At 40.5% G+C, this 23,903-nt stretch overlaps 2 protein-coding genes across 5 annotated transcripts in view; one reads left to right on the top strand and one right to left on the bottom strand.

Annotated features, from left to right (window-relative positions):
- Window positions 1-22,318, top strand: SLC17A4 (solute carrier family 17 member 4). Its single transcript, XM_068559224.1, is given in 12 exon segments — window positions 1-91; window positions 6,982-7,187; window positions 10,030-10,263; window positions 10,347-10,386; window positions 10,389-10,433; window positions 10,875-10,961; window positions 12,907-13,025; window positions 13,137-13,298; window positions 19,516-19,648; window positions 19,741-19,888; window positions 20,726-20,821; window positions 22,171-22,318. Coding segments are annotated over 12 exon segments (1,509 nt in total).
- SLC17A1 (solute carrier family 17 member 1) overlaps window positions 20,167-23,903 on the bottom strand; it is a 75,059-nt gene continuing 71,322 nt past the window's right edge. For all 4 annotated transcript variants that reach the window (XM_068557442.1, XM_068557440.1, XM_068557441.1 and 1 more), the window contains one exon: window positions 20,167-20,416. The gene's annotated coding sequence lies outside the window, so the exon portion shown is untranslated. The remainder of the gene's footprint in view (window positions 20,417-23,903) is intronic.

Here is a 23,903-nt window from a genome sequence, read left to right as displayed (position 1 = left end):
ATGTTTACTACAGTAGAAGCTGAAGCCACAGTGGGAGGTATTGTCAATGATGGTACTTTAAACACAGCCCAAGTTCAAACCTTCAAGAAAGGTAAAATCATGTACTGGGGTGCGGATAAAACCGGGATCTATATCACCCTTTGGTGATGCACAGCATCTTCTTGCTACCATCAATTGCCAAGAATTTTATATAGCTGTAAAGCCTTTTTTACTGAGAATTACTTCATTTCTTGTGAGAAACCTTGAAGGTATATAGGACAGGTAGGTATCAAGACGTTAGTTAGAGATAAAGAAAAAAATTCAGAGCAGATGCTAAGTAGAAAATATGGAAACCAATCTTGGCTTTTCTGATTCTAAGTCCAGGGAGCACCCCCATTTGATCTTTCGGCTCATATCGGATCCAGACCTACCTCAAGGAGAACAGGCTTTTTCTTTACACCATACCACAGAAGTCACGTTTCCTCCTTCCTCTCAGTTATGTTACAACTTAGTGCTTTTCAATAATATGTCAGAAGGGAAACTGTTGAACACCTTATTTTACTCTAAACTCTTGATGACTTAATAACTATTTTATTCATTAATTCTCTTAAGATATAGGCTTTTCATAAGATAATGCCTTTTAAAAGTAAAACATTAACCAAGATGGAATGTTTTGCAAGACTCAACATTTTAGCCAGTATGTCTGCTGGGAAATGAACATGCCTTAAAGAAAAGAGGATTCTCCTAATCTTATCTATCAAAGAAGAAATCGGGAGACGTGCATTCTAATACTCACCCTACAATAAACTACCATTTGGCATGGAATGAATACTGTTCCATTGCCTCAGCTTCCTCATCCATAAAATGGAAGGGTTTGTATCTCTAAGATTCCATCCATTTCTAAATATTTAGGAGCCTATTGGACTATATACCATTGGTCAAATTCTCCTATCCTAACCTAACTCTTTCTCTCTAAAAATCAGTAATACAGAGAACTTACATATAAACATTTTCCATGGCACAATATAGCATGTTGGGTAAGAGTATGGATTAAGATGCCAGACTGCCTGTGTTTGCAATCCTGATTTCGCAATTTATGAGCTGTGTGACTTTAGGCAAGTTACTTAAGCTTTCTGTGTCTCAGTTTCCTAATTTGTAAAAATGAGACACTAACAATAGTACTTATCTCATAGGATTTCCATGAGGATTAAATTAGTTATAGTATGTGAACCACTTAGGACAATGCCGGGCACGTAGCAAGCACTACATAAACTTAGCTATCATTATCACCTCTCACACAGGTTTCCCTCCTCAGCCCACTTTTCAGCAGTCATTGGAACTCTCCGTCATAATTTGTCTAAAAGTGGGACTCAATGTGGTCTTTCTAGTTTCTTCCACAGTCTTCTAGGGCATCCACCCAACCATGCTGCTTAGTCCCCTGGTGACCACCCCTCGACCCCAGCCTGTTATCACAAATGGCATTATGCTAATAATATTAATCCTTTTTTGGCTAAATCTCATCCTACCTGATAAGGCAGACCCTCAACTACCTCTTAAAGTCCCACCTGGTTATTCTGTTGAGTGTCCAAGTATTTCTCATAAGTGCTTATGAATAAACCCTGCTGGCTGCTTCGTCAGTTGGTGTCCAACATCAATTTTCCTCTCATCTCTCGTTCTAGCCCATACTCACTGGGCATTGCTGGGTCCTCTGTATCACACCCTTAGGACCCTGCTGGGGCTTTCTCCCAGTACTGGACCCCCAAAGACTACTGATATCTTTACTGGGCATGACTGTGATTCTAAGACACTCACAAAATCAAATCCAGGTGTTCCATGGCACGTGGGGAAATGCCCCCTCCCCCATTATATGTCACATCTGGCCACATGGCCACAGAACAGAGTTGCTTATGCTCCTGTATCCCTAGAGACCGCGGGTGAAAAAAGCTGGACCTTCAGTTTCCGCCAGAAGGTCAGTGATTTCTCTCTATCAGGCTCAGTTAAGGGTTTATGGGGCAGGGTAGGGACAGATATCATCTTGACCTTCCTATCCCTTTTCTCCCAGGGGCCCTTGAGCTTCTGCCTGGGTTCAATCAAATAAATGGAAGCCACTTTATAATTCCAGAAAAAAAGAGGTTTAATATAGGGGATGGAAATAGTCCACAGACTTTGGGAGACTGGGGAAGCAAAAGTCAAGTTAGTCACTTTCAGGAAATCCTGAAGTATAGGATGGATGGGAAACCACTAGCGATCCTGTGTAGCACATAGTAGGCACTTTTCAGGAGGATTCACACAAGGCCCAGGCAAAAACCCCACATCTACCATCACCGATTCTCATATTCCTGCCTGTAGCGGCCTCCGCGGCACAGTGGCTTCTCACTGTGTTCAGCCTTCCAAACCCTGCCCGAATGCCCTCATTATTGGAACCCTGTTTGCGTGTAGGTTGAGGATTGTACTCTCCAAGTATTTGTCTGTTACTGTGAAGAACTGAGAAGGGTAGAGATAGCAGTGAGAATTAATAAACAATATTGGGCACCGCTTCCTTGCTCCCTATCAAAAGCCTGCACGGAGGTACATACACCCTGGCCTATGTTAGGAATGTCACCTAAAGATGAATCTGCAATAATATTCCTTTCTGAAAGTCACAGAAACCAATAAAACAAGCACAACAGTTTGAGAAATATTAAAACTTGGGAATTATTCCTACTACACACTACAAACTCTAAGGCTTGTTGATAGATTTAATACAATTTGGATGAATTGAGAGGTTGCCAAGAGCAGACAAAACTCTCATCCTTGGAGCATGGCCCAATGTTATAGGAAGAAAGGGGAGGGCACGGGGAAGCCCCGGCTCATGCTCCCCAGCTTAGAGCGGCAGCGTCTTGAGGCTGGTGGACCACAGGCAAGGTGAGGTCTTCAGTGCTAGGATATGGTGGGTGAAGCTTCTCTGTGCCCACATCCTGATGTTTTCCTCTTGACAGCTCACCAGTCTTTCTAAACATCTGCCGCTTAGCATCTTGGGGCCAGTGCAACAGAGCAGAGGAAAACATGCATGATTGCAGAAATTAACTTGGAAATTTGGGGGATGTCATTGCAGAATTAAAGTGGAAGAATAGCTAGTTTCCCTTGTATTGGTGAAAGAGTTCCAAGATGCCATCCTCCCACCAGCTGCCTCTTGCCCACACACATACACACTGTTACCAGCACATGACAACAGGACTTCAACCAGCCAAGGTGGCCCACTGCAAGGGTTACAACACATGGGAACAAAGTCACACACGCTCGGCTTTTACAGTCCAAGACTGGGGGTGTGGGTAGGACCCACAAGGGACCTATGTAAATACTTCAGCACAAAAAAAGGGAAACAAATATGTTAAATAAAAGAGAGATCATTGCATAACGAGGGCGTGCCTATCAGGCACTGTTCTAAGCACTTTGTATGGATTAATTCATTGAATCCTCACAACAGTCCTTCAAGGAAGGTACTACCAGCATCATCTCCACTTTACAGGAGCAAGAACTCAAGCACAGAGGGACTGAGTAACTCACTGAAGTCATCTAGGCACAAACAGGTGCTATCTGATTCAAACCAGAGTGGTCTGATTATTAACCATTATATTACAGTGCTGTGCTTATTTTATCCGGGGAAATTGAAGAATATTTTCATCTCCGATTTCTCCAAGTTCTCAAGACTAATAATAATTAAAAAAGCTTAGAGTGTATGAAGTGAATCAACAGGAAAATATGAAAGAAGATGAGAAAGAAAACTAAAGAGGAAAAAATGTCACTTCAAAATTAAAACAGAATTAGTAGTAGCAAGGAAAGAAATTATCACTATACAAAATCAAATCAGCAATGCAGAGCTGAGGCTTGACTCAGTCATGGAAAAAGCAGAGGGGTAGTAAGGCCATGGATCAAAAGATAATGGATGTGAAGAAGGGAAGAAAACAAAGATCGTACAAGAATAAATAAAAGCAACTTAATTAAGCATCAGTTTGCTGAGTTTACAACTCCAAGGAAAGTATGTGTAAAAACAAAGTAGACAACTCAAATGTAGAAAAAATGTAAAATCAAATCATGAAGGGAATTGAAATGGAAAAAATATATAAGAGCTGATTCCTTGGTAAAGAAGATTCCATTCACAGCAATAAAACAAACAATTCACTATTCAGATTGATCAAAGAGATTAAACACAAGCAATCATGGGGAAAAGGGAGACAGAAGCATTTAAAATGTATAAGGTACTAATTATGGGGAAATAGATACAGTACATGATTTTCTATGAAACTATAAGTTTGAATTCAGAAAAATTGTACATGTCAAAAAAACTGTGTAATAAGGTGAGAAAGTTGTCCAAAAGTTATCCCTTTTAACAAAACAAACGAATTGTGTCCTGGTAGATTCACTAGAAAAATTCTATGAGATTTTTAAGGAGCAGAAAATGCTTATGTTTCCTATGCAGGAGAAATCCAAATAATTTATATAGATACCCACCTTAAGAAGGTGAAATATAGCTCCTCACTCCTTAAGTGTGGACTGTGCATGTGACTTCTTTCAGAGCCCAGCATGAAAAGGGTGAAAAAAAGAGTAACTTCACAGTTAAGAGACCTAGCAAGTACTATCTCAAGCCAGGTGATCAAGGTTAATATCAGCAGTGATAGATCACATTGATAGCATGTATCCTTGATATGATGTGATGAGAATGGCAGTTTACCCCTATGGTCAACCTCTCAAAAACACATTATCTCAGTCTAATCATGAGAAAAACGTCAGACGAATCCCAGTCGAAGGATACACTACAAAATATGTGACTGATACTCTTCAAAATTGTCAAAGTCATCAAAAACAAGGAAAGGCTGAGAAACTGTCACAGCCAAAAGGATCCCAAGGAGATGTGACGATTAAACATACTATGGTATCCTGAATGGTATTCTGGGACAGAAAAAAATATATTAGGTGAAAAGTAAGAAGTCTGAATGAAGAATCGGCTTTAGCTAATAATAATACATTAATGTAGGTTCATTAATTGTGACAAATGTGCCATACTAATACAAGATGTTAATAATAGGGGAAACTGGGTGTGACGTATACAGGAACTCAGTAATTCTGTAAGTCTAAAACTGTTCTAAAACAAAAATGTATTAAGAAAAAAGAAAATGATTATGTACCTAAAATACTTCAGATCACAGACTGAAATGGAAAGCTTAAAACTTCCTTTCTTTACAAAGCTAGCATGGCAAACAATCACATACACATACACACACACATTCACAAACTACAAATTAAGCTCAATTATATATGTTAATGTAAAATTCTAGCTAAAATATTAGCAAAATAAATCATGTGTTTTCATTAAAACAGCCTATTAAGAAGAGATCATTCCAAGAATATAAGGCTAGTCAAATATTATTAATAATAACTATGATGAACTTACATAAACTTATTCAAATTTCATCACAGCACCTTGAGGCTCTATTATTAACCCCATTTTACAGGTGAAATACTGAAGCCACAGAGAGTTAAGTCACTTGCCCAAGAACACACAGCTGTAAAGAGAGCAGATCCAGGAGTCTGGTTGTATGATTAAAATACATTTGATCAAACTCATTACATTCCCATAAAAATAAAAAATCAAAATGAGATAGCTTAATGCCATAAAAGTACAAGAGCCACCAACACCAGCAACATACCTAATGGTGTAATGTGAGAAGTATTCCCAGTAGATTCAGATATGGCAGGAGTGCCCACTCTCTCCGTTCCTATTTACCATTGTTTAGAAACTGCCAGTGAATAAAATTACCCAAGAGAATAGAGTACGTGTTACAAACGGCAAAAAGAATCACCTATTTTTTCCATTATTTGCACATAACGTGTGTATGTGTTTAATTTTCTTGTCTAAACCTAAGGGGGAAAAACAAGATGAAAATGATAGGGAAAAAGACACAGTTATGGAACCAACAAAAAGTACTTTAAAAACCTGTGTGTGACTTAACTGAAGATAATTATAAAATTCCACCCTGGGACAGAGAAAAAGACTTGAATACATGGGGAGCCATCCCTGTTCTTGGCTGAGAGAAGGCAATACTATAAATATGGCAATCCCTCCTAATTTAATCTGCCATATCAATATGATATTGATCAAAATTCTAGTGTAAATTTTGTGGATGGGGAGGGGAGAGTCAACTAAATGTTCCCAGAATTAAACCAAAGGTAGGGATCTGTCAATTCCTGGAACTTAACAAGAATATTGCTACACACGAGGGAACAGTGCTGGCCACTCCAGCTATGTTTGCTCCCTTGCAGGAGCCAGGAAACGGGGCGCCCACATGCCTTGAGGACAGTGGCCACACATTATACCTCTGAGATTTCTCTCCAGGGATAATCAATCAATCCTGCCAGCTGTTGTCAAACTAATCTATCAGGACTCAACCCCAGGGATAACCCCAGAGTTCCCAGGGATCACTGGAAAATTTTTTGCAAGCCTAGATTATAATACCGAGATGATGTTTAAATACTTCTATAGTCTAACCTAAACTTCCTTCCAAACCTCATCTTCTCTGAGCCCCCGAACATATTAATCTGCCATGTTCCTGGTTACATATGGTACCAGAAGCCATCCCAGCTGCCCAAGTGGGGCGCTTGGGAATCATTTCCAACAACTTCTCTCTCTTACTATCCATATCCAATCAATCACAGCTTCCAGCTAATTCTTTCTCTAAATTCACTTCTTTCCATTCCTGCTCTCATCAGCTCATCCCAGGACCCTGCCTGGAAAACTCTTTCTTAATGCTTGCTCTGGCCAGTTCTGTACATTCTTTAAGTCTCTGCTTAAGTAACGCTTCTGAGGGAATTATCCACCCCCTGTACTCCCAGACACCTACAAAGTCACATCTGCTCTCTATTTCTGCTTCACAGACAGACTGCAATCTTCTCCCACTTCCAGACTTAGAAAGGGTGGGAGAAAAGCACCCTGAATGTAAAACTCTCTGTACCCTCTTTTCTTAGGCTTTTGTTCAGTCCGACATGGGCTGGCCCTTATTGTACATCTCTGTAATTTTTCGATTTCCACCCAACAAATGAACATGAGCATTGCCTTGCCAGCTATGTTGAACAACACAGCTCCACCCAACCCACCCAGTATCTCCACAGAGAGGCCGCCCACTGACTTCCAGGACAACTGGAATGAAACTCTGAATGAATTTAAGGCCGTGGTAAGTCTAATGAGACTCCGGATCCTTTCTTTGGCTCAAATGTTTGGACCTAAAGAGTTATGTACAGTAAGTCCCCTACATACGAGCGAGTTCTGTTCCGAGAGCTCGTTCGTAAGTCCAACAAAGCCTAGGTACCCAACTAACACAATTGGCTCTATGGTACTGTACTGTAATAGGTTTATAATACTTTTTGCACAAATAATACATAACAAACAAAAGATAAAACATTTTTAATCTTACAGTACAATACCTTGAAAAGTACAGTAGCACAGTACAACAGCTGGCATACAGAGGCTGGCATCGAGTGAACAGTCAAGGAGAGTTACTGACTGGAGGAGGGAGAGGAGGTGGGAGATGGTAGAGCTGAAGGATTGTCAGCAAAAGGAGATGGAGGGCAAGCTGCAATTTCACTCACGCCTGACGTTGATGGCACAGGTTCTGGCTCCTTGCTGTATTCAATTCTACTCTATTGAAAAAATGATCCAGGATGTCTGGGTAGTAGCTCTTTTTTCCTCATCATAGATGACACAGTAGCACCGGATTGCATTCTGAACGGCTGCTGCAACCTTCATGTACCGTTCTATGTTTGGGTCCTGTGCCTCAAAACTAACAGTGCTTCCTCAAACAAAGAAACCCCCTTGCCATTTCCTGAATCATGAATCCCTTCGGTTCCACAGTTACTTCTTCTTTCTCTTGTCTCTCTTTGTTCTCTCTCTGGGCCTCCAATTCCACCAGGTCTTCATTAGTAAGCTCCTCGTGTTGCACAGCAAGGATTCAATGAAGTCATCCTCTTGCAGATCTAGCTCCATCTTCTCGCTGAGGGTCACTATGTTGCTGAAGACCTCTTTGGACTCCTCATCCACCTTTTTAAATCCACGAAAATCGTGAACAAACTGCAAGCAAAGGTTCTTCCAAACCCCATTCATGGTGATGGCCGTAACCTCACTCCAAGCAAAGTCAATGTTTTTTATGGCCTTGTAGATGTTATAGTCCTTCCAAAATTGTTGCAAGGTTGTTCCTGATTCATCACTCGTCTTTACTAACTGACGAAAAGTGTGACATAAATAATATTTCTTGAAAGTCGCTATAACTTCCTGGTCCATAGGTTGGATGGATGCGCGACGTAGTATTCAGTGGCAGATGCACTACTTTGACGTTGGGATGAAAGTCGCCCACGAATGGGGTTGGCATGGAGCATTGTCGAGCAGCAAAAGAATGTTGAATGGGACATCCTTCTCCAAGCAATATTTCTCTACCTCTGGGGTAAAGTGGTGGAAAAACCAGTCCTGGAAAATAGCCTGTGTAACCCAGGCATTGGGGTTGTTCTTCCACACAACAGGAAGAGAGGCCTTGGCTATGTTTTTAAGGGCTCTTGGGTTCTCTGAATGATAAACTAAGAGAGGCTTCAGCTTCATATAGCCGGAAGCATTGCCACCAAGCAACAGAGTTAACCTGTCCTTTGCTGCTTTAGAGCCTGGCATCAATTTTTCCTCCTTGCTGATGTAACTTTGGTCTGGCATCCTCTTCCAGTACAGTCCTGTCTCATCCACATTAAAAACCTCCTCAGGTAAATACACACCTTCATCAATAATTTCTCGAAGCATTTCAGGAAATTCCTGGGCAGTTAATGTATCTGCATTTGCTGCCTTGCCACTTACTTTTACGTTGTGAAGGTTGGCTCTAGCATTGAACCAATGAACCCAGCCATGGCTGGCATTAAAAGATGCGCCCTCTGGTTCTTCATCGTGTTTCTTCTTCAAGTATTCATAAAGGCTTTTAGCTTCCTCTTGACTCAGCATTAAGCTGAATGGGACTCGATGCTGATGCTGATCTTGCATCCACACACTGAGCAGTTTCTGCATCTCCTCCATCATTTTTCTATGCTTCTTCGATATTATTGTTGACATCATCAGCACAGCAGACTTCACATGTTCCACGATCTAGTCCTTGTTCTTTAGAATCGTGCTGATGGTTGAATGATTCATGTCATAAGAACGAGTGATGCCTACCTTCTTCTCGCCTCACTCCATTCTGTTAATTATTTTCACTTTTGTTTCCATCATCATCTCTTGGTGCTTCTTAGCAGTACCAGATACATCACCACTGCTTTTACACTTGCTTCCGCACATCCTGGGCTTGAAGTAAAGATACTGTACTACTGTACTCTATACAGTAAAGTACACAACAGCACAACCAACTGTAGAGGATACATGCACGTGACAATGTATGCCAGACACGTGAACTAACTTACGTGACTGGACATGCAAATGCACCTTCGCATCTTTGAAAGTTTGCAACTTGAAGGTACGTACGTAGGGGACTTAGTGTATTGAGCATCTACTATGTTCAAGGAACGATATTACACAAGAACATAACATGTATCTGAGATTTTATCCTGACTTAGTGTCTGTAAGTGTGACTGGGGACTGAAATTAGAATGAAGGAAACAGATTTTTACCATTTAGTGGAGGTAAATTCTTCCCTTACAATGATGAAAATCACCACAAAATAAGTTTCACAGATTTATGTCTACTTTCTCTTTCTTCCTTCACATATTTTTTTATTACCTTGCCTATGATGCTTTCTTCTTTATAGGTTTTCTTTCTTCACAGGCTCTATTTTAATTGGTCAGTTAATTGTGTAGCTGGGGAAACTGTGAAATGGGAAAGAGTATATTGGGCATATATTTAGGTTTTCTTGATAAAATTGGTAGATTGGAGGGACTGGAGAGAAGTAAAAGGAAAGAGAACTGCCAATTATTTTCTTGTATCTCAAGTCCTCATGATAAAAATTGTCAACTCTCTAGCCAAAGATAAACAGCGAGTTTCTCTTTGTCATCTAGGCTGCTACGTATGACCGGAGTCCTGAAATCCAGGGAATCATCCCTAGCTCACTCAACTATGGCTCATTCTTGGCTCCAATCCCCAGTGGCTATCTGGCTGAAATATTTGGAACCAAGTACTTGGCTGGTGCTGGCATGTTTATTACCTCAGTCCTGACCCTCTTCACTCCACTAGCAGCTGATACTGGAGTGACTTTGCTCATTGTCCTACAGATCATCCAAGGCATTGTCCAGGTACCGAGATGTTTTCTAAGTACGAGTAGAATATAGGTTCCAAAGTGACCTCAGATAGCCAAGAATCAACTTTTTTTTTTCAGGTTATGTTATTAACAAGTCAGTATTCAATCTGGGCCAGATGGCTCCACCAACGGAAAGGAGTCAACTCATCACCATTGCTGTATCAGGTAACTGATAACTTAATTGTCACCTTATGTGCACTGCCCAAGAGTACTCTGCCATGGCCTATCAACAGAAGCCAAACCTTACATCCTAACTACTCTGTCTCCTTGCTCTAAAGCACTACCCTATACTGTCTTTCTTGATCATAACCAAATGTTTACTGGACACCAAACATTCTTGCAAATGCTTTTAATTTCCTTTCAGTCTCAGAACAATCTTCCAACTCAGTTATATATAATTACTTCCATTTCACACATAAGGGAATTTGAGACACAAATAGACTAATAACTTGTCTAAAATCACACAGCTACTGAGGGTAGGAGCAGAATCTGAACCTAGGTAGCCTGGGTTGCAACTTAGCTTTGTGATCAAGTCAATCTGCAGGGAGCACAGAGAGTCCCAAGCCTGACCTTCTCACCCAGAATATCCTCACATCTTCTGTTTAGGGTCAGTGCTGGCCTCCTTCATCATCCTCCTGGTTGGTGGTCACCTCTGCCAGACCATAGGATGGCCTTATGTCTTCTATATCTTTGGTAAGTTTGTGCTTTTCAAATCTCAGAATCTTGTTTTATGACAGAGATTGCTGTGCATGACTTCTGTGATGCAAGTCATTTATGGTTAACCAAATCCTAGTAGATATAAATATATAACTAAAGTTGATAATGTTCAGAGCTAATCATGTTGTGAATCTTGCAAATGATATTTAAGTTTCAATATCCTGAGCGCATAGCTAGAATAACCTGATGACTTTAAAGGCATTGTAACATTCCGTCCTGCTTCTAAATTGAACCCACAAAGGATCTCGGAGGGATTTCTTTCATAAGATGCTGAAAATGTAATCTTGGTAGGATTATATTTTTAATTATGCTATTTATTTAATACATTCTTTTAAATTCTCCTATTATTACTACAACCAGAAAATTGTGGGAACGTGACCTAATCATAGGTAAAATACTGATTGGAGTAGAGAATCTACCAGTAAAGGCTGCAGGACAGAGCAGATCATATGAGGTTTAGGATTGAACATAATAGACAGAGAGATGCTGTGGAAGTTTCCGAAGATCAGAGTGTTTCAGAGACAATATTCTACTGCCTCGCAATTTTGCCTTTACCCAGCCCTGGGTGGGATCTTCCCAGATGCTTTCAGCTAATGTTTGTGTTTGTTTGATATTTGAAACATTCTCTGGAATCCCATCTGCAAACCGCCTGATTCCAGTGGGACCAGTAAATCCCACTGGGGTTTTCATTAGAGGATAATACTCTTAGATCCAGGATTCTTATAGCATCAGGCCAATACATCTGCTAGAAAAAAAAAAGTGTATGAAGATTGATTACAATAGCATATCACCTTTCAAAGGGTCTGTCATGGAAACTTCAAAAGGGCAGGTTACAAAATTTTCAAGGAATGAGAGAGGCTTACTGTGCTCCTGGTTTTGAGAAAATGTAAGCAATGTGTATAAAATAAGAACTCACTAAATATTTGTTGAATCAGTGTTAATATCCTCCATCCTCAATGTGCAACAGTGCTAATTTTCATATCTCTCACTCCCCACTTGCTTTTAAGTTCCTTGATGACAAAATTATGTCTTTGTATTCTTATATTCTCAAAATCTAGCAAAATGCCTGCTGTATGGTGGCTGTTCTATATTCGTGAAAGACCGTGTAAACAACAAGCTAACAAGTGAAGAGAACTCAAGACTTTAAGAGTCTAAAAAGGGAATTTTAAGATGAATCATATTTCCACTCAATACTAATAATGTTGAGTTGTCCAACACTGTAATAATGTGTATATTAGAGAAATTTCTTTGCTGAGGATGAATTTCATTCCATATCCAGAAATTATCTGGGCAATCAGCTGCACATATGTACTGCTGCTAACTCTTAAATGTTAGAGATAGATAAGAAAAGATTTAATGAAGACATAAACTTTGCAGAAACATGACTAGCAGGAGGGATGCTGACTGGTACTTCAACAGTGAGGGCGTTTTCAAGCACATGGGGCAAACACACTGATAACTTTTAACAACAACGTACAGCCTTATTATTGGTGCATTTCAAAACCTCCCAAAACTCAGTGATTTTAAACAACAACTTTTAGTCTCTTAGTTTTGTGGGACAGCTAGGCAGCTCTGCTCTCTGTGTCTCTCATCTGTCTTGGACAATGGGTGAGCTGGAGCATGTTGTTCCTATACCAATTGATAAGACTCGAGAGGACGAGTGAAAAAATGAAGTGCTTCTTGAAGCCTAGGCTCTGAACTGCCCCATGTCATTGGCAAAAGCAAGTTACATGGCCAAGACCAAAGTCAAGTGGTGAGGAAGTACCCTCCACCTATGATAGGGCTATGCAAGGGATAGATGCAGGAAGGAGTGGAGTATGGGGGCCATTCTGTTAACCACAGGAATCATCTCAGGGCAGAATCAAACTGATAGAACTCCAATCCTGTGCTAAGCAGATCCTCGTTTTTTTTTTTTTTTTAGGTGGCATTGGCTGCATCTGTTCTTTTCTCTGGTTTGCTCTCATTTATGATGACCCCGTGAATCATCCGTTTATCAGCACTAGCGAGAAGGAATACATCGTCTGTTCACTGGCTCAAGAGGTGCACAGGGGAACTCCTCTGCCATTTCCCTATGTCTCAGTGGTGAAGAGTTCAGTAGAGCAAAGTTCTGGTCTTTAGATGGAGCGGATATTTATATGTACTTTCTTCCAGGATTCTCCACTAGGCTGGTCTCTTCCCATTAAGGCTATGATCAAATCCCTACCGCTTTGGAGCATTCTCGTCTTTTATTTCAGTGACTACTGGCATTATTTTGTCATCAGGTCATACCTACCAACATATATTAGCTCTGTACTTCAAGCTAACATCAGAGATGTAAGTATGGAGAAAACTCATTCTGCTCTTCTGTTGCTTCATATATAATCCTTTCTTTCTCCTATGGTCATGGGCTTAGGCCAAGGATCTTCACGTAGGAAACACAACCTGATTCACTTGAATTCTGATTCAACTCAATGTGTCCTACTGCTTATTGGGGGCAGAGTGGTATGGCTCTAGGTCAACTTGCCATTCATAGAGTATCATACTTTTTAAGGAACTTATGCAGAAATTTTATGTTCAGTCCAATCAACATTTGCAAACAAGACATTCTGCTGGCAGCATAAATAATAAAGCATTAACAAAACAAAGTCTGCCTTCGAGAAAGCTGTGACAAAGAAGCATAAACAACATATGCTGAAAATGACATTAATAGCACATAAAGTCCTAAATAGGACTTATACCAAAAACTTGTGGACAATGTCTTTTTAGAAAAACATTTTATTCAAGTATAACATATAAAAAGAAAGGTGCACATATGTGTACATCTCTCTGACTTTTCAAAAAATGAACAGATGCTCTGATTGGCTGAGAGGAGCCTGTCAATTCCTGCCAGATGAATGTCTCAAAATTGGTGAAGAGTATATCATCTCCTAGCTTATTAGTGACAGTTCACTAGGTCATTGAATTAGTGTTTTATTCTTGTCCTTTGTATTCAAAAAGCAGTTCTCTCATGTTGACTGGGCTCATCTGGTGAAAACACGCTGAGTGGTCAACAGAGAACTGACCTTCTTAGCAGAGGTCAGAGTCTGGGGAGCATGCATGCAAGCAGGCTGGAGGTACTGATATCAGAAAGCCCAAGGATAGAGTAGCTATGGGTCTTCCCGAAGGAGTGGGGTGGGCAGCAGCAGGCAATCGAACCAGAATCCCAGGCCAGGGGATCAGGGACAGGAGGGCCAGACAAGCAGGATGCCAGTGCTGAGATCTAGACATCCTGAGGCTGGCTGTTGGAAGTGATTGGTCCCTGGCATGAAGCGGGGTAGGCTCTTTATCCTCAGAGGCCAAGGCTGAGGAAGAGGAGGATGAGGGAATGATTAGGACAAGTTGAGAACAGACAGTAGAGTTTTCCCAGCTTGAGAAGTCAAGAGATCTGGACTCCCATTGCTCTCAGGGTATTTTTCTCAGTAACTCACATTACCTTGATGGCCTTGGTTTACTCATCTGTAAAATAAACATCTCGGACCAGTTGACAGTGAGATCCTTTTCATTGTTTGGGTTACATACAACAAAGAACGGCCTCCTTTCCTTGCATTTTCTTTAATGGCAATTTAATTTAGGAGTTGAATTGATAAAAACAGGGATCAACATTTAAAAAATATATATAAAAAGGTAAAAGAGTGAAAAATCTTACTCTCATTCCTGTCCCCAATCTGCCCTGTTTTCTCAGCCTTTATTATGTTATGTTCCAATTTTGATGGAAGTTTTTATCATGAATGGATATTAAGTTTTGTCACATGCTTTTTTCTGCATCAATTGAGATGATTATGTGATTTTCATCCTTCCTTTTGTTAATATGATGTCTCACATTGATTGGTTTGTGAACATTGAACCATCCTTGCCTTCCTGGAATAAATCACTTTATCATGGGGGTATGATCCTTTTTATATATTGTTGAATTTGGTTTGCTAATATTTTGTTGAGGATATTTGCTTCTATATTCATCAGAGATATTGGCCTATAATTTTCTTTTTTGTAGTGTCTTTGTCTGATTTTGGTATAGGGTACTGGTGGTCTCATAGAATGAATTTGGGAGTATTCCCCCCTCTCCAATTTTTGGAATAGTTTGAAAAAGATAGGTATGAGCTCTTCTTTAATTTTTTGTAGAACTCCCCTGTGAAGCCATTTGGTCCTGGACTTTTGTTACTGGGAGTTATTTTTAAAATTATGAATTCAATTTCACTACCAGTGATTGGTCTGTTCAGATTGTCTATTTTTGGTTCAGTCATGTATGCTTCTAGAAATTATCTATTTCTTCTAGGTTGTCCAAATTGTTGGCATATAACTGTTCATAGTATTCTCTTATGATTTTTTTTGTACCTCTGTGGTATTGGGTGGTATTTTTCCTCTTTCATTTCTTATTTTGTTTATTTGGGTCCTCTCTCTTTTCTTCTTGATGATCTTGGCTAAAGGTTTATCAAGTTTGTTTACCGTTTCAGAAAACCAAGTCTTGGTTTCACTGATCTTTTCTATAGCTATTTATTTATTTTTGGTCTATGTTTTATTTATTTCCTCTCTGATCTTTATTACTTCCTTCCTTCTGCTGACTTTGGGCTTTTTTCGTTCTCTTTCAAATACCAGATTTTGAGATTTTTCTTGTTTCTTGAGGAAGGCCTATACTGCCATAAACTAACTGCTTTTGCTGCATCCCATAGATTTTGGAGTACTGTGTTTCCATTTTCATTTGTCTCAAGGTATTTCTTATGTCCCCTTTGATGTCTTCATTGACCCTTTTTTTTTTTTAAGTAGCATGTTCTTTAGTCTCCACATGTTTGTGTTTTTCCCATTTTTCTTCCTGTAATTGATTTCTAGTTTCATACCATTGTGGTTGGAACAATTGCCAGATATAATTGCTATCCTCTTAAGTTTGTTGAAACTTCTTTTGTAACCTGGCATGTGATCCATTCTGGAGAACATTCCATGTGCACTTGAAAAGAATGTGTATTCTGCTGGTTTTGGATGGAATGTCCTGTAAGTCCAACTGGTCTGTTGTGTCATTTAAGACCACTGTTTCCTTACTGATTTTCTGTCTGAATTATCTGTCCATTGATGTGAGGTATTAAAGTCTCCTACTATTATTGTATCATTGTCAATTTCTCCCTTTATGTCTGTTAATATTTGCTTTATATATTTAGGTGCTCCTATATTAGGCCCATATATGTTAGAAAGTGTTATATCTTCTTGTATTGATTCCTTTATCATTATATAATGCCCTTCTTTGTCTTTTGTTATAAACTTTGTTTTAAAGTCTATTTTGTCTGATATGAGTATTGCTACCCCCATTTTTTGTCATTTCCATTTGCATGAAATATCTTTTTCCATCCCCTCACTTTCAATCTGTGTGTGTTTTTAGCTCTGAAGTGAGTCTTTGTGGGCAGCATACAGATGGGTCTTGTTTTTTAATCCAATTAGCCACCTTATGTCTTTTGATTAGAGCATTTAGTCCATTGACATTTTAAGTGATTATTGGTAGGTATGTACTTATTGCCGTTTTGTTTCTTGTTTTCTGATTGTTTTTATAGTTCTTTTCTGTTCCTTTATTTTTCTTTTAGTTTATTCCCTTGTGGTTTGATGATTTTTTAAGTGGTATCCTTGTGTTCCTTTCTCTCGTTTTTTTGTATCTATTGTAGGTTTCTAATTTGTGGTTACTATGAGGTTCATGTATATTTACCTATATCTACTTGTTTTAAACTGGTAGTCACTTAAGTTCAAACACATTCTAAAAGATCTACATTTTTTACCCCCCTCCTCCATGTTTTGTGTTTTGATGTCATATTTTACATCTTCATGTTTATCCCTTCACTGTTAATTGTATTTATAGTTGATTTTACAATTTTTTGTCTTTTAATCTTCATGCTAGCCTATTTAAGTGGTTGATCCACAGTCTTTACTGTCTATTTTCTTTTACTAGCAGGATTTTTGCTTTCCTATAGATTCTTACTTCTTGTTGTAGCCTTTTCTTTTCCACTTAGAGATGACCCTTTAACATTTCTTTTTGGGTAGGTTTGGTATTGATTAACTCTTTTAGTTTTTGTTTGTCTGAGAAGTTCTTTATCTCTCCTTCAATTCTAAATGATCATCTTGCTGGGTAGAGTATCCTAGTTGCAGGTTTTTCCTTTTTGGCACTTTAAATATATCATGCCACTACCTCTGGCCTGCAAAGTTTCTGCAGAAAAATCAGCTGATAGTCTTATGGGGGTTCTCTTGTATGTGACTGTTTTTCTCTTGCTGCCTTTAGAATTCTTTTCTTATCTTTAATTCTTCCATTTTAATTATGATATGTCTTGGTGTAGGTCTGTTTAGGTTCATCTTGTTTGGGACCCTATGTGTTTCCTGTATCTGGATATCTGTTTCTTTCTTCAGGTTTGGGAAGTTTTCAGCCATAATTTTATCAAATACATTTTTGACCTGTCTCTCTCTCTCTCTTCTCCTTCTAGGACTCCTATAGTGCAAATCATGGTTTGCTTAATGTTATTCTAGAGATCTCTTAAACTCTTCTGTTTTTCTTTTTGCAGCTCTGATTGGGCGATTTCCATTATTCTATCTTCCAGATCACATATGCATTCTTTTGTATCACCTAGTCAGCTGTTAATTCCTTTTACTGTGTTTTTCATTTCAGTTATTGTATTCTTCGGTTCTGGCTGGCTCTTTTTTATGTTTTCTATTTCCTTATTAAAATTATCACTGTGTTCATCTACTCTTTAATTTAGTTAGCATTCTTATTACTAATACTTTGAACTCTTATGTGGTACATTATTTCTGTTTCATTACTTGTTTTTCAGGGGTTTCCTCTTGTTCTTTCCTTTGAATTAAATTTCTCTATCTTTTCATTTTGCTTAACGTTCTCTGTCTCTATGAAATTAGGTGAAACATTTAGCTATCCTGGACTTGAAGGGGTGTCCTTGTGTGGAAGCATCCCTGTGCAGTCTGTATGTGCCCAGTGTCTTTGGTGGCACAGCTACATCTGACGATGAGCATAAGTCACTCTTCCCCCATGGTGTGCTGGCAGCTATCACCAGGGTAGGAGGTAGGGCTGGAGGTAGAAGGGCTAGAGCAAGAGCCAGTTGTGAGCCAGGGCTTCTCCTCGGTTTGGTGGCCAACACCATGCTATCAGGGTGGGGGTGGGTCCCACGTTGCTGGGTCAGAAGACCTGAGGGTTGGTCTGATCTGGCTCCATTCCCTCTAAGTGTGTGCTCTCCCCCCTCCCAGCACAGGCACACTCACCCTGAGGGGAACAGTGCTGGAGCAAGAGGAGCTGGAGTGGGTGCTTGGTATGGGTTGTAGTGCAGGCTGTGGTAGTGCCGGCACTAGTCGGAGTCCTGGACAGCTCCTGATCTTCTGCCTTCATAGGCACCAGCAATGTCCAGATGCTGTGCTAAGTCTGAGCTGCCTCTTTCCCTCACAACTGCATACTCCTCTCAGCCATAGCAACCCTCTCTCCAGTGTGGAGCTGCACTGGGAGCAAGAGGGGCTGGAGCAGGTGCTCTGCTCAGGCTGGGGTGTGTGTTAGGCAGTGGTGGGAAACCAGCCAGAGTCCCTATCAGTTTCAATGTGCCTCCTCTGCCTTTTTCTGGGGAGTAAGCCAGTGTGTGCATGCTCTTCATGAGCGGAGTCTTGGTTTTTTATAGTCCTGCTATCAATCCCACAGTTTTTTGAATCAGCTAAGGGGACTTGTCCTCCTGGTGCCAGACCCTAGGGCATAGTGCTCAGTGGTTCTCACCACTCACTCCCCAGGGAGGATCTCTGAGCCTGTGTAATTCCCCCTCCTCTTCTGTGTACCCTCCCAGGGGTGTAGGTCCCGATCTGATCACTTCTCTCCCTTCCTACCCAATTACATGCGAAACTTTCTTACAGACTTGGTTGTATAAGAGTCTTTCTGCCAGTCTCCAGTTTGTTTTCAGTGAGAATTGCTCCACATGTAGATGTATTTTTGATGTTTCATGGAGGGAGGTGAGCTCCACGTCCTCTTACTCCACTATCTTGATCTATCTCCTCTATAAACTTTTATATTTATTGTCAAATTGCCCTCCATTGGGCATTGATAATATTTGGAAGTGCCTGATTCCCCCTGGCATCACCACAGACCATGTCAAAAAACTGTTGCACTTTTGCCAGTTTGATAAAATTTTATCTCACAGTAGTTTTACTATTATGAGGGTGGATACCTTTTAATATGCTTAGAAATCACTTATTTTTCTTTTTTGTAAATGGTCCATTCATATCCTTTGACTATTTTTCTACTGGATTTTGTTCTTTTTAATATCTATTTCTACATGATCCTTATATACGAAGACAGCATTGGTCCATTTATTTTTCAAACTGAACTGTATGCATATTTTTCCTCAGGCACTAAAATTATATTGGCTCATTCCAGAAATTCATATTAACGGTGATGTGTAAATAAAAGAAAAGCTATAGATGTAGACAATCCACCCAGGGATCAATCTGTGTCATGGTGGGTGTAGTGATGCATGCACCTCACCTCAGCTCTGGTTCTCAGAGTGGGATGCTGTCAGCCCTGCCGTTTGTTTCTGCCTGTATCTGCATTGTCCCTGGAGGTCTGTTGGCAGATTTTCTCCTCTCCAGAAAAATCCTCAGACTCAATACCATCAGGAAACTCTTCACTGCCATAGGTAAGAACCAAGGTAGACATGGGGGGGGGTGTGTGGATGTGGGATGCTCAGGGCAGCTTCCTATTCACTCTGTGTTTGTTCTCCTGCCCCAGGGGTTCTCTTCCCATCTGCGTTCTTCGTGTCCCTTTTCTGGGTCAGATCCAGCTTCAGCACCACCATGGCCTTCTTGATACTGTCTTCTGCCACCAAAAGCCTCAGCCAATCAGGAGCCCTTGTCAACTTCATGGATATTGCTCCTCGGTAGGGACCTGTGATCATCCCTAAACCTGCTCTGACACATGGGTAAAATGTGACACATGCAATGGGTCACAGGAAATTTCAGCACCAGCCGTACATCCAAATAATTCCTGGAAGGGACCCAAAGCTAGCCAACCTCTGTGAACTTAGTTTTTCCAGATGAAGACAGGAGAAGTCAGTGGCCACACGCACAGTTCAACTGTGGGAGACTCACACCAATTTCTTTCTGTTGGAGAATGCAGCAGTTACACAGGGCTGGATCACTGAAAGGACTCGTAAACTTCAGAGGGCATGCTCATGTAAGGCTTTAATAAAGGTAGAGGATACAGGATAGCAGGAGAAACATTCACCTCTGATATAGGTAAATATCAGATGACTGAGACTTCCAAATATAGCTCCCAGGGACCATCCATGGACCGTTCACAGTCAATAGGACACACTTCATCTTCAGGTAATGAACCACCAAATTACATGGGAGATACCTTGGTCTCAGGGAAGCCAATGTCTCATCCAATGGGACGTCTTTTATACCTAAAAACAAGGCTGAAAGATCAGGCTCCATAGCAGAAGACAAGAGAACATATAAACCAGCTGCCAACCATCAATCTGTACATTTTGTATAATGAATGTTGACAAGTTAGTGCAGGTTACCCGTTGGAAATCCCAGATCCTAGCACTGGATTATACTGATCACTAGTCAGTACATTTCATTCAGGTTTGACTAAGGGTCAGCACAGCTCCAGCAATTCCCAGAGATAATCATAGAGTTGCCACAGATCAGCTGAGATTAACCCTTTGCTTACAGAGGAATATTGTTTTCTCACACTTTCTCTCTCGCAGGTACAGTGCCTTACTCAGGGGACTATCACAAATCTTTTCTTACATAGCGGGAGCCATCTCTCCCACAGTTGCCGGATTTTTTATCAGTCAGGTAAGGTCAAATGTTCTGATGATTATGATATTCACAAGAGTCACCTCAAAAGATCATCCAGCCTCTCATTCTGACCCCAGGCTCAGCTCATGCAGAAAAATTCCCACATGTTCCGGGTATGGAGTTCCGGGTATGGAGAATGCTCCACTGTATGAGTTTATGCTTTATGAGTTCTTAGAATGAATTTCTCATGCTAATCATCACATTTTCTAGCAATAATCATGGCCTTTCTTGTGAAGTATAGAATGGCCAACCATTCTGATTGGCTGGGGCTGAGGGGTTTCCTGGGATGTGGGACTTTCAACACTAAAACCTTGAAAGTTCCAGGCAATCTGGAAAGAGTTGGTCACCCTATGTAGAAACCCAACAAATATTTATAGAACAAATGAACGAGATGCTGAGTGGATGAGTGAATGACAGAGCGAAGGAGCAACCTGTACATTACATGTATGCTCATCAGTGGTTAGTACAGAAATTCCTCTGCCCAGTATTGCTTACATAGTGTTTTTACAGTCATACAGCCTTCCATCCTGGGAGATGCATTTAAAGTTGTCAGAATAAACAAATTCATCTGATGACAATGTCATAAGGATCAGACTGATACAGACTTTACGGGAAGAAACATGCATATGACATTCACACGACTATCATTCTTTAAGTTTCCTGTGGTTTCCACCAGTAAGCCAGGAAAATGAATGGAGAATAACAAAGAAAGGGTGTTCTTTTTGACACCAAGTCCTTGTTTTTTGAAGCTTCAGTTCTCTTCCAGCCACTGACTAACACACTGTTTAAAACGGAAATTCTCAAACTGCTCTTGTTTCCCTTATTACTCACTCACTCATTTACCTCTTCATTCATTCGACATATATGCACTGAACATTAGCATGTGCCATGCACTGTTTAAGTGAATAAAACAAACAGAAGTCCCTGCCCTTGTGAAGTCGGTAGGAAAGAAACAGATAGAAAACTAACACACTAAACGAAAACATGGTATAGTGAATGGTGGTAAGTGCTAAGAAAAGAGTAGGGCAGGAGAGGAGAATAGGGCACATAAGAGGGAGTGGGATTTCAGTTTTAAGTAGGGTGGTCGAGGAAGTCTTATTGAAAAAGTAATATTTATGGGAAGCAAGTACATGGGCGAGACAAATGACTACCTGAGGGGAGGAATATTCCAGCAGAGGGAAAGGCCAGGGCACCGGAAATGTACCTGCATATTCTAAGAACAACCAGGAATATATAATGCGGGGCAGAATTGGGGATGAGGGCAATAGAACATGGTGCCAAAGCCTTTCTGAACCAGGAGGGACAAGAACTAGGAGACTGTTAATAATAACTTGTAGTTTCCTGCCTCCAGGACTCAAGAGTTCAGTTGGAGGAATGTCTTCTTGCTTTCAGCTGCTGTGAACATAGCAGGCCTGTTTTTCTACCTCATCTTCGGCCAAGCAGAGGTGCAGGACTGGGCTAAAGGTAGATGTGCACCCTCTTCTGAGCAAACCGAGTGACGAATTAGATTCCGGTGCTTAGTTGTTCACTGTTTGCCCTCGTGGACATTCCCCTGACTTACAGTTCTACCCCAAAATGCGCTGTCCTTAAAGTACAGAAATCTCAGATTTTCCACTGGCCCATACACCTAGGACATGGAGGAGTGAGAGTTGCAAAGTATGGAAAGACTTTCATAAAGTCTTAGAATAAAATTTTATCTTCTTGTGCTTGTTTTCAGTTTATTTAACAATCATTTATAAGGCAACTAATGCAGAGCGGAAGACAAATAAACACCAATTTAAAATTCAGATGTGTTACTTGTTACAAACAATACATGGACAAAAGAGATGCTCACAGGGTGTGCGTGGTGGCAGGGGGTGGGGGTGGGGACTGGCCTCCTAGGAATCTCCATGCCATCTTCTTCCTTGGGCTGGTGACTGCCCCTCAGTCCCAGCTTGTGTGCTGGTCCCTCTCCCCCTCAATAAGGAGTTCAGTCCCAGGCTCTCCTAGTGCTCTGTTTTACACTAAGTTTTGTAGAGAAAGAAAAAGGCACACATAAATGTCACTGAGTCCTGATACCCAGTGGATATAAGAAAGCTTTACAACAGTTTGAAGGAATAGTCTGGGTTAGTATATTTTTTCAAGTTGTTTTCTTTGTCCCAATTAGTTTATCCTAAGCATTTGTTACACTTCTCATCTCTTGACATAAAAATGGTGCAATTTTATCCTCCTTACTCGTTCCTACTCTCAAAAGTCTCTGAGTAAGAGGTCTGAACAATTCCAATATCTTGCTAGGTCCAAGCACGTGGTATGAAACCATCCACCATTTGCTCTATACCTATGCTGTATCCTGAAAATAAAAACACTGCACCCTCCTGGGGTTTGGGACTCAGGTAGTTTGATATTGCTGCTCTCCCTAATAGGAATACATTTTATCCACAGCATTCACAAGGCACACTTTTTGTACTTGACCAAATTCCCATTCTTTGTAACTATTTGTTACTAAGAAAATGAAAATGAAACTTCTTTTTGTGATCCTCCACCAACCACACACTCTGGTTCTGCTCAGAAGCATTTCCAGTCCTTTCAAAGAACAAGCTACCAAAACCTGTGGCAACTGGGACAGTGCTATCTGGAAAACTGGACTGAAACCCAGCTTCACCGGTTAGCAGGTGTCCAGATCAACTCATCTGATGTAATGTTCTCCAAAACCCAAAAAGGGGAAGTGGCCAAGGTGCTTAATTTGGGTATCAATACAGGAGCCTATCTGGGGCAATGATGAGGAAGGCACACTAAAACATGCCATTCATACAAACAGACGTTTTCTGGGTTTCCCAGTAGAAACAGTTACTTACGTTGCCTAATAACTACCAGTAAGTACCCCCACATGTGTTTCTACGTGTTAAATGAATATAAACATTCCTTTAACGTAAGCAACCATGATGCGTTTTATCCACAGGAGGGAAAATGCTATGCAACACAGGTATTTCACCCAAGACTGAGAAAAACGTTGACATCTCTCACCAAAATGTCACTGCTTTAAGTGCACATAGTCCATCGGAAGAAATAAAGATTTCTCTGTTTCCTCTTTTCTAGGATGGCCTG

Source organism: Eschrichtius robustus, chromosome 12 (assembly GCF_028021215.1).
Source record: "Eschrichtius robustus isolate mEscRob2 chromosome 12, mEscRob2.pri, whole genome shotgun sequence".
Lineage (NCBI taxonomy): Eukaryota > Metazoa > Chordata > Mammalia > Artiodactyla > Eschrichtiidae > Eschrichtius > Eschrichtius robustus.
Note: the sequence above shows the minus strand (reverse complement) of the source record. Positions and strands in the feature narration are given on the sequence as shown.